Raw genomic sequence first — 18,681 nt, 5'->3', positions numbered from 1 at the left:
TTGGTCTGCTGCCACGATTCGTCATACATTGGTAGTGTTTTGATTAAGTTATCTTCATAGGGGTAGGTTGACCTTTATTTCCATTTTAGTGTTGCTCTTTTCCCTTGAAACTTGTTATAATATACACATATTCTTCTTCTTAAGTATTTTGGCCTTTTTATAATGTATACAAACTGGTGTGACAGTGCTTCTGGGGTGTTATCGTCCGCGGGTAGCATTTACTCCTGGGCAGTGACATATATTTCTTATCTTTGTTACATACACAATAGCAATGTGCAATTCTTGCATGTGCGAGACAAAAGGGAGAAGCGAGCATGCATGTCTTTACACAGTGTGTTGTATATTGAAGATTGTTTGACAATGTTCTTCATTAATTGGTGATTGGTGGGAGTCATTTTAGCTAACTTGTGTTCTTTGCCTGGGATCTCGTGATCATAGGGTGTGCTATGGGTGATTGGTTGTTTATGCCCCTTGGGGTATCTGGTGTCTGCACTGTGTCGTTGTTGTTGCCAGTTGTCGTTGCTGAAGCGTTGGCCCCTTTGCTAAGGTGAGGGAGGGTCTGTGCTTTTTAGGGCTTGATGTCGTGGATGTGTGTCCATACGTCTTTACCTTTTATCCTGACAGCTCTGGGAGTTACCTTGTCCACCACATGTGGGCCTGTAAATCTAGGATTGTCCCATGTGTGTTGATCATTTTTTCGGGGAACCTGGTCTCCCTCTTTCACTGTCCACTGTGTTGGTGGTTCTTGTTCCTCGTTGGTTGCTTCTTCTTGCTGATGGTTCTTCAACCCGCCCTGTGTCCGTTTGATCTGTTATGAGATAAAAGCAGCACTAGTAACCAAGGAAGAGACATATTTGTGCATTTCTTCACCAAGAACAGTGCTTTTTGCTTGGCAGTCAGGTGTGGCCCTTGATGGTGGTGTGAGTGGGAGGTGCATTTGACGTCCGCTTACCACCTCGTGGGGTGTGAGGTGGTGGTCCGACCCTGGTCTATTCCTCAACTCAAAGGCCAAAGGGGGCAGTACAGCCAACTCTTTTTGGTTGTTTGTGGTATTTTTGCTATTTCTTCTTTTAGGAGGCTATTGAGGCGTTCGCAGATGACATTTGCTTGCGGGTGATACACGCATGCAAACTTATGTTTGATTCCCAAGAGGGTAGTTACGTGCTGGAACAGTTCATTGGCAAAGGGGGGCCATTGTCTGACCGTAGCACTTCGTATACTCCCCACCTCGGGAACACCTCCCTCACCAAGAATTTGGCTGCCCTGAACGCATCTGCATGAGAGCATGGACCAGCCTCGATCCACCTTGAAAATGGGCACACTACTACAATCATGTATCTGTAGCCTTGACATACATTGATCATGTCAACGTAGTCAATGTGTAGGTGGAGGAAGGGTCCTTCAAGCCGGGGTATGGTACCTTTGATCACTTGCAGCATGTGACCGGCCGTAAATTGCTGGCATGTGAGGCAGTTGCTAATGAAATTTGCAACATGTGAGTTTAGCTCGGGACAGAACCAAGGATTCTTTTATCCGTGCAGCAATTACTTCTTTCCCTGTATGCGTGAGATAGTGTAATTGGATCTGAGTTATTTTCAATAGGGCTAGGGGCATTACAACTTTCCCTGTACTATTCTGCCACCATAATGCATCTGTGGGGGACATGGTGCATCCTCTTTTGTTCTTTTTCTGCCATTGGTGCAGCTGCCTGTAGTTCCATGATCTGTGTCCCTGGGATGTGTGGGTACCCATCCTTCATCAACATCTGCCTCTTGATATTGGGTCATCCCCATTGGTGTGGGCCTGTCACTTCACCAATGCTACTTCTTCTGGGTAATTAATTACTTCTATTAGTTTAGCCAGTAGAAGAGCATGTTGTACCGGGGTACCGTCTGCTCTTCTGAATCCTCTTCTTTGCCATTTTATCAATCCTGAGTGTACTGTTGATGTAACATACGCACTCTTCAGAGTATATGGTTACTTTTTTATTATTGCTTTCTTCTAATGCCAAAATTAGTGTTACTAGCGCTGCTGCTTGCGCTGAATAGTGTTGTGGTAATTGAACTCACTTCACTGGAACGTAAGACCAGTCTTCCCTCAAGCATACTGCTGCTGCCCCTGTCCTTCTTATCCCATCGCTTTGGTCAATTGTTGATGAGCCATCTATATAAATGATCTCTCCCCCCCTAGGGCATTTTCTTCCACCTTCCTGATGCTTGAGTACATTTCAATAGCCTGTGTGCAGTCATGTGCATGCTCTCCATCCTCCACTACTTCTGCTATGAATCGTGCTGGGTTAACATTACTGCGCATAACTATTTTGAGCTCTGGTCTGGACAGTATGATCTCGTAACCTGTAGCTCTCTGTGTGGTCAGTGTGGATTTTGGCTTGTTCAGTATTGCAAAGAGAGTGTGTTCCACATACAGTGTGGTGGGGCATCCCATTGTTATTGAATAAGATTTTTCTACTGCAAATTCTGCTGCGGCTACGCTCTATTCGCACGGGAAGTGGCCAATCATTACAGGATCCAAATAGCCACTGTAAAATGCCACTGGTTTATGCCCCATGCTTGTATTTTGTGTCAGTACTGCTTTCATTACTGCGGTATAACAATGTGAAAATATGTAAAATTGTTCCTCATAGTTGGGTGTAGCCAGTACTGGTGCAGTTGAGATGGTGTGTTTTAATTAATTGAATGCCTCTGTCATTTCCCTTGTCCATCCCAACTTCCTTTCCCCCTTTGTGCTTCTCTAAGGACCTCAAGCAGTGGTCCTATGTATGAGCTGTAGTCAAAGACCCATGCCCTACAGTAGTTCCACAGGCCCAAAAATTGCTGCAATTCTCTTACTGTCTGTGGCTGTGGTGTATTCGTTATTGCTTGTGCCCTCTGTGGTGCAATGCTCCTTCCTTTTTGTGAAATGATCTGCCCGATATAGAGCACTTGTTCTTGACAGTACTGCAGTTTCCCCTTGTCAACCTTGCACCCTTTCTCAGCCAGCACTGTGAGCATCTTTACAGAGTCCCTCCTGCACTTCTCCTCAGTGATGCTGCAGATGATGATGTCATCTACATATTGTAGTACTGTGTTTTACATCTCAGTGTTTCCCAGATCCATTTGTATTACTCTGTTAAAGATAGATGGTGACTCGCAGTACCCTTGGGGTAGTCTAGTGTGTTTCCACTTTGTGTTGCGGTATGGGAAGCTTGTTAAGTTTTGTGAATCAGGGTGTAGAGGTATTGAGAAAAAGGCGTTCTTGAGGTCGATCACAGTGAATCGTGGCGCCTCTGCTGGTATTCCGCACAGTATAGTGACTGGTTTAGCTGCTATGGGGTATTCTGCTTCTACAATATTGTTGAGGGGCCTCAAGTCTTGTATGAAACGCCAGGACCCTCCTTTCGCCTTGAACACAGGGTACACCGCAGTGTTGCATGGTGACTCTGATGGTAACAGTATTCCTCTATCCACTAAGGCAGTTATTGTTTCATAGATCCCTACATCAGCCTCTTTAGATAGTGGGTACGGCTTCACCATGGGCAGCATTGCACCTTTCTTATGCTTTATTTGTACTCTTCCAATGCTTTTTATGCAGCCTATGTCATATGGATTAGTCGTCCATAGAGAGGTGGGTCCTGCTGCTAAATCTTCCTCATAGAAGGATACTTGGGTGGTGGTGGGTGCTTCTAGTGCCATTGCCATTTTCTGTGCTACCTCCTTCTATGTCACTCTTAACCAAATATAGACGTTCATCTGGAACACCATCTCCCCATCTCCTGTTCCATCTGAGAACAGTTCCTCATCTGATGCCTGCATTAGCCTGAATCCTTCTGGAGGTGCTATTGCAGCTCTCCATGCTTTCCCCTGCCCATCCTGGGCGTGTACTGCAAAGTAGTCCGTAGTTGCCACAATACTCTCTATGTCCAACTATATTATAGCCCTCTTCTCTGGTGGGTGTTTCTGGTCTGAAAAGGTAAGCTGCTGGTCTCCTCCACACCTTGCCCTCAATTCCTGGTAGCCATGCTATTGCCATGTCTGTTCCATATTGGAAGAAGTCCCCATCCATTGGTTCGGCCCTTACCACTCTTTTGCCACAGTAAGCCTGGAGTATGTGTTGTGCTGTGAGCATGTGTATGCCTTGTGTGGAGCACACTATTACTTTGTCAGTAAAGGATATTGTCATGTTCAGTCTGCTCCTGATGTCTCTCCGTAGTATGTTTACTGGTGATTGTTCTGAGTATAGCAGTGGTAGGGACAGGTCATGATCTCCAAAAGATAAGGAGATGTTGTTAGTGAAAGGAAACCACCCTCGAGCCCCAGAGAATCCTTGAGTGTGCATAGCTTTGCCTGACAAGTTGAACTTCCCCTCCCTTATACAGGACCTAGTGGCCCCTGTGTCAATTAGGAAGTAGGAAGGAAAATGTTTTGTCACCTATCGCCACCTTTATGCGTGGTTCCTCCGCAGGGTTAGGTGTTACCGATAGGATGGGACACATCAAAGACATCTGTGGGCTGTCCTATTGTGGGTATAGTGACTGTCTGCTCCCTGTGTATGGGTTGTGACCAGATATTGTCACCCTTCCCAGATGTGTCTGTTGTATAGGTGCGTCTGCAGGTGGTAATTTATTGTCTTGTAGTTGTGTGAGCTGTTGTACTGTCTGGACAAGTTGTTGATGTGTTGTTGCTGCCTGTTGTGCCTGTTGTGGTGGTGCATATGTTTGTAGTTGTTGCTGAGGTAGTGGTGGAGCTTGTTGTTGTTGGATTAGTGTTTCTTGTTGGTAAAATTGTTGTCCCCCATTGTAACCTTGTTGCCCTTGCTCTCCCCAACCTGCTTGAGTCAATCTTGCTCTGCACGTGCGTGACATGTGTCCTATTAGGCCACAAGTCCAGCACGTTGGAGGCTCCCGTGCTTGCCATGGGTATCCTCAAGTGGTTTCTAAGTACCCCTGTTGTCCATGTTGATTGTGTCTGCGGAATCCCCCCTTGTTGTGGTGCTTCAGGTCCAAATCCCCTCCCTCCCGCTTACCCCCATAGTTGTTAGTGTACCCGTTTCCCATCTGTGTGTATCCACCTCCCATCTGTGCTGTGCATGGTGGGGGTGGTGGCATTTGCTGTGTCGTCATTTGTGCTAGTTGCAGTGATGCTATTTGTTGTTGTGTAGTGTCTGGTGCAGCAGTGACCTGGGCAGGGCCTGTTATCAGCGCACCTTCCATGGCATATTTGGATAGTTTCCTTTGGACCAATTTCGCCTCTTCTGCCTTTCTGTCTTCCTCTTTCTGTTTCATCTTTTCTTGCCATAGCCTACAATGGTGTACTATTGTCAACTGCATCTCTGGCCATGCCGTTGCTTCCATTCTACTAATTTATTTAATTTTCTCTGCACTGGTTCTGAGAGACCTTGAATCAATATGTGGTAAAAAATTGCTAGTGTTTTTTCCCACGGTTCCGGCGTTTCCAGGCGCCACTTCTCCTGAATTTCCTGGATGTAATCAACAGGATCTTCATTCTCATGCATATTGCGTGACGCTATTGCTCCTATGTCTGAAATGTCTGGGTACTGCACCCTCATCGCCTGTCACAATGCATGTCTGCAATTTGCAAATGGCCCCCCATCATGTGATGTGTCACTTATAGCTACCCCTGGGAATCCCACTCTCTTCCAAATGTCATCTGCTGCGTCACCCAGTATTGAAATTAACAACCCCTTTACATCACCCACTGCTAGATTTTGCCCTGCAGTTTGTTTTTCCATTTCATATATCCATTTCCCGGCCCCTCCACTCAACGATGGAAGCCTGCATTTGATGTTTTCTTTGTCTGCGTGCTTCCATGGGACATATTGTGGCCTTTCTCCCCCTCTTTCTATTAATGGCATTAGAATGTACTTCACTTCCCCTGGCGTTCGTCTGTGCGGGGATGTGTGCGTGTATTCGCTCTCCTCTTTCTGTTGACCCACCTGACCCTTCCTATGTGCATCAGCTGATTCTTGCATTCTGCGTCCCGGAAGGTCTCTGAGTCTATTAACATATGGGGTGTGTTGTGCTGGCGGTGTCAGTAGTCGTGGTGTTCTTTGTTTTGTGTGTCTTTTACTTTCCCTCCCTGTGTGTTCTTCTTCCCGTATCTCACAGTCCCATGATGACCCACAGTCTTTGCGTGTTATGCATAATTTGCTTAGCCCTTCCCCACTCCCATCACTTCATCCCCTGCAAAATCCCTCCTCCTCCTCACTGCAAAATCCATTTGAGAATGTCAACCCTGTACCTGGGCGTTTTCCCCCCACTGTGACTGTCCTTAAGTCTATGTCTGTGTTCTCACCTGTCTTCTTCGCGCCCCTCTGGGTTGGTGTTGTCACTACCTCCTTATTGCTACAAGCATATGCCTTGACCCCATGTTCCTTGCTCGTCTTTCTTAGTGCTGTATCGCTTTGAGGCTCGCCTCACTACTTACCTCCGTTCTTGCTCTATAAAGTTCATTCATTATTGCATCACTTACTTGTTCTAATACCCTTTTCTCTTCCTCCTTGTTGTTCCATATTCCGCCCTCCTTTGCCAGTATACTTTCTATGATTCTCCCCTCCTCATACCTTCGTGCACGTTCCGATATAATCTTCTTCCTCCATAGTCCCATCTCCCTGTCGTTTTCTTCTCGTTCCTCTTCTTTTCTTCTTACCTCCCGCTGCTTCATGCGTGCCATTCTTTTTGCAATTCCCCTTATGTGGTCCTCTTCTTGTTTCCTTCGCTCTTCCTCTTGCCGTTTTAACCCACCTTGTACCCATACTTCCTTTCTTCTTCTCCTTCCTTTCCTGCTTGAACTGTTTCATCAGTGCGCTCCGTGCTTCCCTCAGTTCTGCTAATCTCTCCTCCGGCATCTCCTCTTCCTCCTGCGTCATTCTTCCTTCCTCCTTCGTAGTTACCCCACACCCCCTCTGTGTGTATTCTGTTCCTTCTTTACTTACCTTCTTTACCGCCCCTTCCTCCTCCACTGTTACCGTCCCTGGTAGCTTCAGTAGCACCTGTGCTGCCATCCATTCATCTGGTCCTATGTTTGCTAAGTCTACGTGTGCCCTCTTTTCTCTCAAGGTGCTTACCTGTGTTTGTTTTGCATCTATTGCACTCCTCGCACCTACCCCCTCTTGATAACTGTCTTCTGGCGCGTATGGCGGTGGGCTGTATGTAGGGTTGGAGTATCCTTCAGTTGCAGTTAGTTGAAATCGTGTTGCTTCCCTCAACTCTCGCATTGGATGCAGCCCCTCTGTTTCCTTCTTTACTTCTTTAATTATGGGTGTCTCCTCTTCACCTTCCTTTTTCACCTCTGCAACTTCCTTCTGATTCTTCCTCACTTTCCTCAGCCTCAGGGGTTTTTCGGGGCATGCTGCACCCGCCTACTCCACTCACCTTTTCCTCCTTCACTCCCTTCATTTTGAACATCTCCGGTACCCCTGGTGCACACCCCTGGAACATTTTTCAGAGGTGGAAAACTTCTAGGTGGCTCGCTAATTTCTTCCCCTTGTATGTGTTATGTAGATACGCTAGCAGTGAATGTTGGGTACACATGTCAAAACTGCCGTTGGGCGGTCCATGGTATCCTTATTTTGTTGTCTGTCCCTTGTGTCCATTCAATACTGTACTTTACTATTTTATCTCTGTGCGGTATTAGTGTTGCGCAGATATGCTGGAGTGGTGTTGTTAAGGTGCAGGCCCTATACCCTGCTCCTACCCCATGGTACACAGACATCTTTAAAAACGTTACTTTCTCAGCACTACCCATACCTGGCCCCGTAAATTGGGGTCTTCCGACTTTCCGCTGCAAGGAAAAGCAATTTGTATTACAATACTTTTGGTGCTGGGAGCAACCGCCCTCTTTACTTCTACAGTAATGTCACCTTCCTTTATGCTTCTCCTTCCGGAGCTAGGGCCCCTTCCACCCATGGCGCTCAAAGCCCCCTGCAGCTGTGTGCCCCGCGTGGCGTGCTTTTGAGCTGCCCCAACCTTCCTGTGCCACCGGTACTGTGCACACCTGTAACGTAATTCTAACTCCTCCTCCTTCTCCTCTGCCCTCACTGCCTGCGCAGTGTATGCTCTTCTGGTCCCCCTCCCACCGGCCGCACCACCTCCTTGTGCGACCTCCGTTGTTGAGCACATGTCAGCGTTCTCTGTGCGCGGCCACCTCTCCCTCTTCACCCCTCCCTTACCACGCGTCCCTGCCCCGAACACTCCTGGAGGATAAAGACCGCCGTATCCTATACAAGCCCTATGGGTGACGTCACCAACTACTACAAAGGGTTACCGGTACGTATAATTATAGCAAAAATAATGAATGCACGCCATATTTGGCAATCTTGTTCCCTGTTATCCCCACAGCTGTCTTCCCACCACACCTGGAGTGGAGTATTCGTCAATTTCTTCGTTATTATAACCGGACAGCGCATGCTGCGTCGCCTCGCGTGTGATACGCCCCCGCTCTAGGGGAGCTTAACCAGCCAATTATCTTCTGCACTGAGAAACAATGTAGCTACCTCCTGCGGGAATACGTCATCTATTCACAGAGCTAAAACACTCAATCAATAGGAATCGTCATCTATTCATTGATCTACAACTTCAACTCATAGGAATGCCACACCGCCTTATACAGATGTCTGCGATCTCAACCAACCAGCGCGATCCCCCAGTCACACGTGGGTGCTTGAAGCCCCACCCAATCTGCTCTGCAACACTAGAGGAGATGGCCCTTGTGCTAGTCCCCGCTACACCTTACACATTGATCGCCACTCGATTACCAAAAATCTTTTCTGAACACCCTGTAAGAGCCACCCGCCGCCCTGTTTACAGTTCCTCCCACCGCCTGCACAACATTGTAATGCTGGTTATGTGTGCCATACTCACATTGAGTTCTAGCCTGCCATCGCCACTCGGCTGCGGACACCCCTCCCATTCAGCTGGCCGCCTCCCCTCGTCTGGACCACACCTGGACACTCGCCAACCGCGGGCGGGACACTTCTCAATTCGGCTCCCGATGGCCAATCTCCGGATTGCGATATCCGGTCATCTCGCAGTTCCGCGATGGTCCTGTAGTCCTCCAAAGGGGGCAACGACAGAGGCGGCCGCATTGCCGGGCCACCTTGACGCAAGCGGCCTCGCTGTGATCTCTCTCAATCTCAGCAGATCTCAGCAGTGGCTCCAACTTGTCGGGGTAATTACCAGGGGGCCGGCAGGGCTGTCCGTGGTCCTCCGGGGTTGGGGAGGCCCCACTCCTCCCGCGTCCCAAAGGAGTATGAGACACACACAAGAGCAATGAATTACTGCTGTTTATTACATCAAACAAGCAGGGTCGAGTTCTCAGGGCACGGGCTTTCCGGAGACCTCTCTATCATGGTGGGCTCACAGGCCCGTTTTCTAGCTGTATGACGCTGCTACGTGCGTGACCTGGGAGAACTATCCCCAAACCTAACGCCACCTCGGGTTGGCTCCCCGAGTGGTAAGGTCAATATAGATACATATAGGAAAGCTTGTTAGTGGTGGAGGAAGGATCAGGTGGTACGCTTGGGCCATCCCTAATAATTGCTACAAGAGAAATGTTACAAGGGGACAATTAGTGATTGACTAAACTATAATGGTGTCACTGGTGGGCCCCTTATATTCTGATTGGTAAATCCGCAAGCCCCCAAGCCTGGGACCATCGTTGTTCCCAGCTCACGGTGTACCTGGTGCTGGCAACAAAGTATGACTATGTGTTAGTGGTAGACAATGGACAGGCCTGACTATTAGCTGGTGTGTGTGCCTTTGCCATTGCTGTGAATGTCCAATTTGTCACTTCATTGTTGCAGGCTGTGTTCCAGACGTGAGACCCCCAGTGCTTCTCTGCTCCATGGGGCTTGGCATTTTATCAGCTCGGCCTGGTCACGTGTTTTGAGACTGTGGCTGGAGCAGAATTGTGAGCATTTGATTTGTATTTCGGCTCAGTGAGCGTTTAGCAGTGGCAGGTGTAACCTTGGCGCGGGGAGAGCGGCATGCAGATTGCAACATTGCAGCCTTGGCTGTGGGCTCTTGTCGGGGCTCGTTCTGCTTGGTCAGCACCTACTGTGGCCTGCTTTATGGGTGGCGGTACATAGTCCATAATATGGGGGTTGCGAGAGGCGATAGAGGTTCATATGCATTAGTCCATATGCAGGGTTATATCTTCATGGTTTTAGTGGCGAGGAAGCGTCTGCAAGCATGTACACAAGCTCTTCTGGCTTCTTGCATTTCTGCGGTGCTGTAATTAGCCTATGTGAAAAATAACAATGATGCATCTATGAGTGTGAGTGGTCCTCTATGTCATAGCACTGAGTATGTTCTTCGTGTGGATTGGTGTGTGTATGACCAATGTGCTTGGTGGCACGTGTGTCCCTGTCCACAGGCTATGTCGTCATGATATCTCTAACGATGGCGGTATTTTGTGGTTGCTGTCTTGTCGAGTTGATCCATACGGTTGGTATCAGCTCCATCTGAGTCTCCGGCATGCGGTTTGAATGACAGGCAGCTTCCCTGGCTGTGTGGGGCATGGCCACAGTGTATCTTGACATATGGGGCAGCCGTGAGCAGGTCGAATTCCTCCCGCGGTGGGTGCTTGGGTCGTGATGTTCTAGGCCATGGTCTGGATGAGGATCGGGGGAAGGGATTGTCCTATTTTCCCTCTTCAGTACTTAGAATAATTTTGAGGATAGCCAATGTATTACACCTAGAAGAATTGCCAGGGTAGCCAATGTATTGCATCAGAAGAATTTTCAAGACAGCCAATGTACTAACCACCCCTGCTCCTGCTCCCCTCCCGTATACCTCCCAAGTACCACAAATGCCATATGGGCCAGCCAAACTACTACACAAAATACACAAAACACACATACAACATAATATAAATCCGCATACAACAATAACACCCAGACATTGGGCCTTGTCCCTCTGGATACAAGCCAGTGCACACAATCAAAATTCACTTAGAAAGCCGACAATCATAGATGGCAGTTTTTCCTGGTTCTGCATGCATCAACAGAAGAGCACAATCTCTATCCTATCGCTCTTCCCCACTAACCCGCACCATCTTTTCTTACAGAGTCAAGTGAGTACCTGGAGACCATGCTAATGGTAACAGTGCACAGTATAAGTCAATGTAACTTAACCTGGTGAAGGGGGATAGCTCAGGGGCAATGTGTTTGTCTTCTAATCAAGTCAACGCAGCCAACACAGGTTCGATTTCCGATCCCGTGCTTACAAAGCAATCTCTGGTATTAAGTGCGTTCTAAAAGAACAATTATAATTATTATTAACATAGTAGATGGCAGACTTTCATTATGGTTAGAGAGAGAACCAGAGCAGATTGTTTAATAAAATTCTGCCTTTCCCTCAAGAAACCTTCTATTATGATTGGGCTAATTTCTCGGACCCACTGATGTAATTAAATGTACAGCATCATTATACTGTTGTACCAAGTCGGTGTGTAAAATATTGTGGCTAAAGGTCTCCTCATGAGTTTGGCTGTATTACCTAGGAAAATATTTCCAAACTCATTTACTGTTCCATTATGCGATAGGCATGCAGAAATGGGAACGGTCTTCCTGAGGCAGAGTCATGCAAACGCTTCAGTTATTGCATGTTTTGGAGTCCCAGAGGACTCCACTGGGGGCATGTGGTAACAATTATGTGACAGAAAAGGAGGACATGCTGAAAAGTTTGAGTCATACATATATGGCAAAGAAGTCAAATGTGCAGTATTCAGAAATACTGCATATTTTACCATTACCGCCAAACGCATACTGTCGACCTATGTTGTCTAACTGTCTGCGTATCATGGAACGTTTTCTAAGTGATGAAAATGTCAGACAATCTGCATCAACAAATAAATATGAATACTTAAGATATGTTGAAGGGATTTCCGATAATACAAGGTGCAGGCGAATTTCTGTACAAACACACGTGTATGCTTTTCCTGGAATGGTCTGCAAGCAAGGTTGCTGGCAATTAACTAGTAAACCAGAGCTTTACATTCTGCTTCCAGACTCCTAGGTTGTGTGAGACTGAGTAACTTATTCATCTCCATGTACCTCAGCTCTGTTATTTGCCAAAATCGGGCATGCCCAGAAAGATGTGCTACACATAATTAACACTATGAACAAAATGACATCTATATTCCAGCTGCAACAATGTAGCAGGATTACATTGGCCATATTAAGTAACCATTAATTTGCCATTGATGTGTTTCCACTACACATGTATAATTCAATAGCCTAACAATCATAGCAGATGACATGACAACTAGTTTAACATCCGCCAAACACATGAACTCTTTTGGCATTCGCCAGACAGAGCAAACTTAGCACCTGGTTGTGTGTTGCTTGCTAATCAGTGTACTAGAATGCCAGGCTTAATCTCCCAGTATGAGTCCATGCTCCAAGACAGCTTAAGGCTGCTCCTAGGAGACTGTGCTCCAGAGTCCTGTCTCTTTCCGCTCATGCTCACATGCCCACTCCTCCAAAAGTCAGATTTTCGAAGACAATCAGATATTGTCGTAGTTCTGACCATAAATGATGCTGACTAGCAATCTGAAAGCATTATTCCCATCAGCCTCTTATGGGACCACCACTTTGGTATAGCGTTGAATCAATTTGCAACTCATACTGTTTCTTCCAAGTTGAGTTCATGATCAAATAAAAAAAGGCACTATCTTGTACAGCCCCGACCACTAACAGTGATCTCCCTGATGAAGGACATGAGTCTGAAATGCATTGGCCATGGCTTCTGTTTCGTCCTCTTAAGTAGTTTATGACGAAGGAGCTCTTACAATAAAGAATGGTGTACACACCATTGACAAATATTTCTTGGAATTTACTGGAACATTTCACTATATGTCTTTTCAATTGATGTAGTATTTACTACCAAGGTGGTACCATCATTGGTGGGATTTCTTCCCCCAATTTTTCTGCCTCTACCTGCTCCCACCAACAGTTCTCCACAATTTACCTGCCTTGCTCAGGCTCCTCTAACCTGCTTGCATCACCATTCCTCTGCAGCACATGATTCCCCCATAGATCGCAGGAAGGGACTCGCTCCAAAACCCCTCTTGCATATCCACAGTAGCCATCTTAGAATGGCCTGAACTATCCTTTGGGGAATAAACACATTGGCCTGTGTGACCATTCATCGAAGGGAACATTCTTTTTACACGGTCACAGCACATGGTGCAACACACATTGGTGTTAATGGCATTAATCCCTGCGTTCTGGGGTGTGTTTGGGCAGTAATGGTCCTAGGCTCTCGCCAAGGCCTCATTCACTCTGGCCTACCTGGGATCTGGCTAGCGGCCCATTACTGCCCAGGCATGCCCTTGAACGCAGGGATTAATGGTTTAATATTAGCAGACCTTCTTCTCAAAAGAACACTGGTGACAAATGACCTATGTGGCACTGGCACAAGGGGGAACGTGTGCTACTTCCTACGGACATGGACAGACCTTGAGGAACTAAGAAAAAGTCTCTTACTGCTCCACGAAAAAAGAAACAAGGAGGAACATAAACATGAAATATTCTATGTCCCATCTGACCTTCATAGTAGACCACAAAGCAATATTACGGTTTTTGGTGTAGGCTTGAAAAGGCAAGTGGATACAAGAGAGTGGCTGTACTCGGCGGTCACAGCCACGCTGAAATTCACAGCAAAGGCCAGAGGATGTAAGAATCAGTCATCTCTGAGCCCAACCTCCCCGCCCCTCCACCCAGAGAGCATCTTCTGTCTATGTTGAAGACAAACCCCACATTTCTTTCTTCACTCTCTCATCAACTTTGATGATTTTAAGTCAATTCTAAATCATGTCATTCTACTCTCCATTTTTGGTTTTGTGCAAAGGTCCTAGAGGCCGAAAATGCCTGTTCACTACAACTGTATAAACAAATCTAAATTAGTAAGCTGCACAGCAAGCAACGTTAAGACATTCAGGGTATAATCAGATGCTGAATCTCTGACAAAGGAAAACAAATAAGGGGTTGAGTCACAAATTGGAGTTACTCCTGACTTGCTAGAGGGCTCTATTATATGTTACTGGCCGAATTTAACATTCAAGTTTATGCACATCTTGAAGTCACGTCAGATCCCTTTGGGGGTTTTCAGAATTACCATATGGCACATTTTCACAATGGGTCAATACCTCCACCTATAAGCTGCTATTTTTTGCTATTGTTTTCTCAAAGCTCCTAAATGTTCTGAGCTGTTAAACAGCCGTCATTCCAAAATAACACCTTTCTTACGGTTGCTACACAATGTATCTATTCTTTGTTATTTTGTTATTTATTTAGGCACTGGTGGTACAATATGCTATGCAAATTACAGCATAGACTGGTGAATAGTTGTTACATAGTTGATCATTTCCAATATAAAATAAAACGCTGATAGTTAAGGCGCTACTCCTTATCTTGTATCTTGACTTTGCTGCTTATTCGTCCCCATAAATGTGCAATAACCTTGCAACAAGAAATTACATGTGTGTAGGATCAGATTCCGAAATGCTTATATTTCTTACCCAGATTTACAAATCCGATGTCCACATACAACCTGGCACAGAGGGATCCCAGCATGAAACCAGCAACGGGGCCGAAAATTGAAATGGTATGCACGCAAGCTGTAAGAGAAATTCAGTTAAACCACGATAGATTTACATTTATTCAATATTAGGTCAAATTAAAAGGTTTACATAATTTCTGAATAGACCAACATGACTGCAAAAGTGCTGAAACAGCTACAACATATGAGGTTGAGTTGTTGGAGGAATTTTTCATATAAACTGATGCCCTTTTGTAATTAGTGTTAATTAATGATGATATTGTACTGCAACTCTGACTTTAGCCACTGATAGTATCATCATAAATATTAATCATATGGAAGCAATACATTGCTTTTAGTCGTGGATTTACAGAATGATGAAACACAATGCTTCAAAAGTTAGGTTTAAATGTACCCCCAGAGTCTTCATTTACTACACACACTTCAGGGCTTTTTTCAATTGTATAAAGAAAAAAGTAATGTTAAGGTGTAAAAAAATATAGCAATTACAAGTACATTGGTAAAAAGACAGGGCTATAATATCCCCTGGTTTTAAGATCCTCACCATTCTGAGTTGAGTATTTACCTCATGCACCATTAGATGTGTGCATTGTTTAGGGAGTGGGGTCTTCTGATGCTTCTGATTCCCTAGTTATGTGTTATACCTCAAATCAAGCGGTTTGAGTGGCTTGTCGTTGCATTTTAACAATCTGAGTGCAGATTACAATTACTGAGGACACAGCAGTCTGTCTAACTGGTTTGTTGTTGGAGGCTGGCGCTTTGATTCATAAACTGTTTCCCCAGCGGAGCGTGGCAGAGTCGGGGAAGAGTCAATACTGCAGTCGGCCCAGTCTGCCCAGAACGCGGGGGCACCCGTGGATTAATCACTAGTTTTTATAACAGCTTCGAACTTGCTGCGGCGGGCCACTTGAGGGCGTTTGATGTTACTATAAGGTTTCTCCAGCCCGACCAGCTGGGGAGCTAATTACACGGCTGGTCGAGGAGCCATGTAAGCACCTGTGAGCACTTGTGAACAGGGGCGTTGCCAAGGGGGGGGCTAAAGGGGCTATAGCCCCTGATCTTTTGGTTGTAGCTCCCGATAGAATCTCAGGAGTTACAGCCAAAAGACTAGCTAGCCCCCAGTCCCAACAGTTCCGACATCAGCCTAGCCCCGGGTCTTTTCCAGACCTAGCAACTCCCCTGCTTGTGAACGAAGTAGAAGTAGAAATCGGCTCTCGGCAGCAGCGAGTAAGTGTCACTATTGAGGAGCTGCCAACTCTAACTCTCAACTATCACCTGCCTTTTTCTGCTCAACCGTCACTTCATGGATTGGCACAGCCCCACTGCCAACTGTGTGTTAGTGTGTTGCTAAACTGTGCAGTCGTAACTCAGCCTTGTGAAGACAAAGGACAGGGGGAGAGTGACGGACTAAGGCAGCTCCTCGAGTTGTCGGGCGTGCCCTGTGCTCGGAGCTCGTCTCTTTTGGGACATCTTTGAATGACGTTTTCTGCTTTTTTTTCCTCTTACATAAATCGTAACATTAACGCCAACACTATTGTTCAATGCCCCGTCTGCCATATGGACTTTTGAACCTTTGTTACATTAGTATTGGAATGGCAGAAGGACTGTAGTGATTGTGGAGTATATATTAATTATATATTAACTATCAGTATAATAGCAGACTATTTTTGGAATCTTTAGTAATCCTTTAATTAGTGTATCTGCATATCATATATCTGCATGTGTGTACTCTTCTTGTGTTTTAAGCCAGTTTGTAGCTAGTTTTTAAGGTATGGTTTTTCTCCCCCCCCACCTTTGATTATAGGGTTGCGAGGGGTTTCCCTCTCCCACTGTAAACATTTATTTTTAAAGTGGTTTTAAGTGGTTGTACAGCTCATATTGTTCTTAGCTCTGCAATCTCTGGGTATTATCAACTTTGGAAACCTTTACCCTGTCTGTTTTTTTTTTTATTTTTTTGTATTTCTTTTCTGTAATATGGTTGGAATTGCTGTTTCATAAAGTGCTTCCTATGGGGAAATGGAAAGCTGGGGATAAGGGCAATGGGTTGGGGGGTTTATGGGGGGGTTGGCAAAGGGTGCTAAGAAACCAAAAATGGGTAAAACAGTAAACACAGTAAAAATGGGAAGACCCCCTCCACAATCTATACACAACCTCTTCCAGAGGTGCCTGGATTCTTATATGGATGTGATGGCAAATAAGATAGTGAGATGGCTGAACACAGCCAACCTAGTCTCTAGAGAGGTAGCACCCTTGTTAGAGGGGCACCTTAGCCCAACCAGTGGTGGGTGCAGCAGCAATAATAGTGGAGAGGACAAAGGGGAAGGCTTTGTAGCAATCCCAATAGCCTGTGAGAAGGTGCCAGAGGGATGGTTAGGGGCAGTCCCAATATCAGTCGTAGAAGCTGGGCGTCCTACAGTCAGGCTGTGCATTTTCCGCGGGTCCTGCCAGTTTTGATCTGGACTCTTCCCTTGCGGGGGATGGATGACAATATCTGGCTGGAATCCCTGCTAGATGAGAAGCTGAAACCTCAACAGTTGGTTCTGCAATACTTACAAGCCCTAAAGGTGGGGGTTCTGACCACATTATCAATAATGGATGATTCTATAAGACCGTAATCTTCCAAGGTGTTAGATCTGGCTAAAACTCGGGTAGAAGAGGTGGCGGAGGTGGGGGAGGTGGGAGATGTTGTGCCTTGAGTTTGTTGTGCAGCAGTGAAGGGAGGACACCATGCAAGTTCCATGTGGCTGCGGAAGTAGGGTCTGTCAGTAAAATGTTAGGGTTTGGGACTCATCTTAATCCAGGGAGGAGTAGTGACTTCAAGCAAATGGTTGGGGCTGGAGCACGGGGGTTTGTTCCACCACAGGGGGTGGGGGACCAAACCATCTTAAATTTGCCCTCAGAAGCAGTCCCTTTCGTGGAGATCATCACACGCCTGCCCGGCCTCTCGAAGGGCAATTTTGAGTCGACCATCTCCCTTCTTAACAAAGGGAAGCATTGGATCAACACAAATATGATGGGGTCTAAAGTAGACCCGGCCATTATTCATATGGTGAGAATAGTTGGTTGGGTAGGCACCAAGCCTAAGAATGTGGAGGGAGATTGTGCAATGTGGACCTTCTTTGACGCAACGATGGCTGGTTATCTCCTTAGTTCTAACCTTGCACAGGGACTTAAACCAAATGGCAGTAGACTCTTTAGCAGAGTTCTCTCTCTGGATTATTTTTATGAGAGGGTGGTTGATCAGGTAGCCCCGGGAACAACGCAGGGTAGAAGGGATGTAGGAGTTGGGGGTTGGTGCGAGGGTAGGGGGCAAACGGTTTGGCATCCAGTATCTGCACAAACCAAGGAGGGAGGCTGGAGTTCAATTCCCTTGAAGAGAGGGTCCAATCATATTGGTGAAAGTGCACCGATTGGTGCTCTAGAACTGGCTAACCGATTTGAGGTTCTCAATTCTTGTGAGGACCTTGATTGACAGTCAGATACCTCACTGAGTAGGGTTGACACTGAGTCGGGGGGGCAGGATGTGGCTCCGTTCTTAACTCACCTCTTAGTAAGTGACCCTCAGGCCAGTAAAACCCCAGTGTTTCATTTGCTGTCCTGGATTATAGCAGGGTCCAGGGGGAAGATAGATGGGAGAGATATCGCAGATGCTAATGATGTGATCCTTCTACAGGAAACATGGGTGTTGGAGACCCCGAAACTGGATGTTTTTGTTTCTTTTGGGATCCCAGCTAGGAAAAAAGCGAGGGGAAGAGGCTTTGGGTGCATGGCTATTCTGATTAAGATCTCAGTCAAATGCAGGGTTAAGGTGGTCGAAACATGTATGGACTTCCTTCAGGTGGTCTGTATTTCGGCCACAAGGGGTGAATCAATTTGTATTATCAATTTTTACAATAGTCCTCAAAAAGCAGAGGTTGATAGACTAGCCAGGGTCAAGGGGTTTATTTAGGATCTGTTGTCTTCGGGGAGGAGTAAAAATTAATTGTATGTTTGGGGAGGTGATTTTAACCGTGAAAATGGGAATGGGCATGGTCGAAGATTTACAAGACCCTTCAGAGGATTTCTCTGTGAATATTCCTGTCCCTATTTTGGGTGATCCA

General features: G+C 46.2%; 1 protein-coding gene across 1 annotated transcript in view; it reads right to left on the bottom strand.

Annotated features, from left to right (window-relative positions):
- The window catches only part of LOC138513506 (solute carrier organic anion transporter family member 1C1-like), a 503,198-nt gene that overhangs the window by 230,554 nt on the left and 253,963 nt on the right, over nt 1-18,681 (bottom strand). The window contains exon 7 of the mRNA XM_069628421.1: nt 14,541-14,639. Within this exon, the coding sequence (XP_069484522.1) occupies nt 14,541-14,639 (99 nt within the window). The remainder of the gene's footprint in view (nt 1-14,540; nt 14,640-18,681) is intronic.

This window comes from Ambystoma mexicanum, chromosome 12 (assembly GCF_040938575.1).
Source record: "Ambystoma mexicanum isolate Mex_15411 chromosome 12, UKY_AmexF1_1, whole genome shotgun sequence".
NCBI lineage: Eukaryota > Metazoa > Chordata > Amphibia > Caudata > Ambystomatidae > Ambystoma > Ambystoma mexicanum.
Note: the sequence above shows the minus strand (reverse complement) of the source record. Positions and strands in the feature narration are given on the sequence as shown.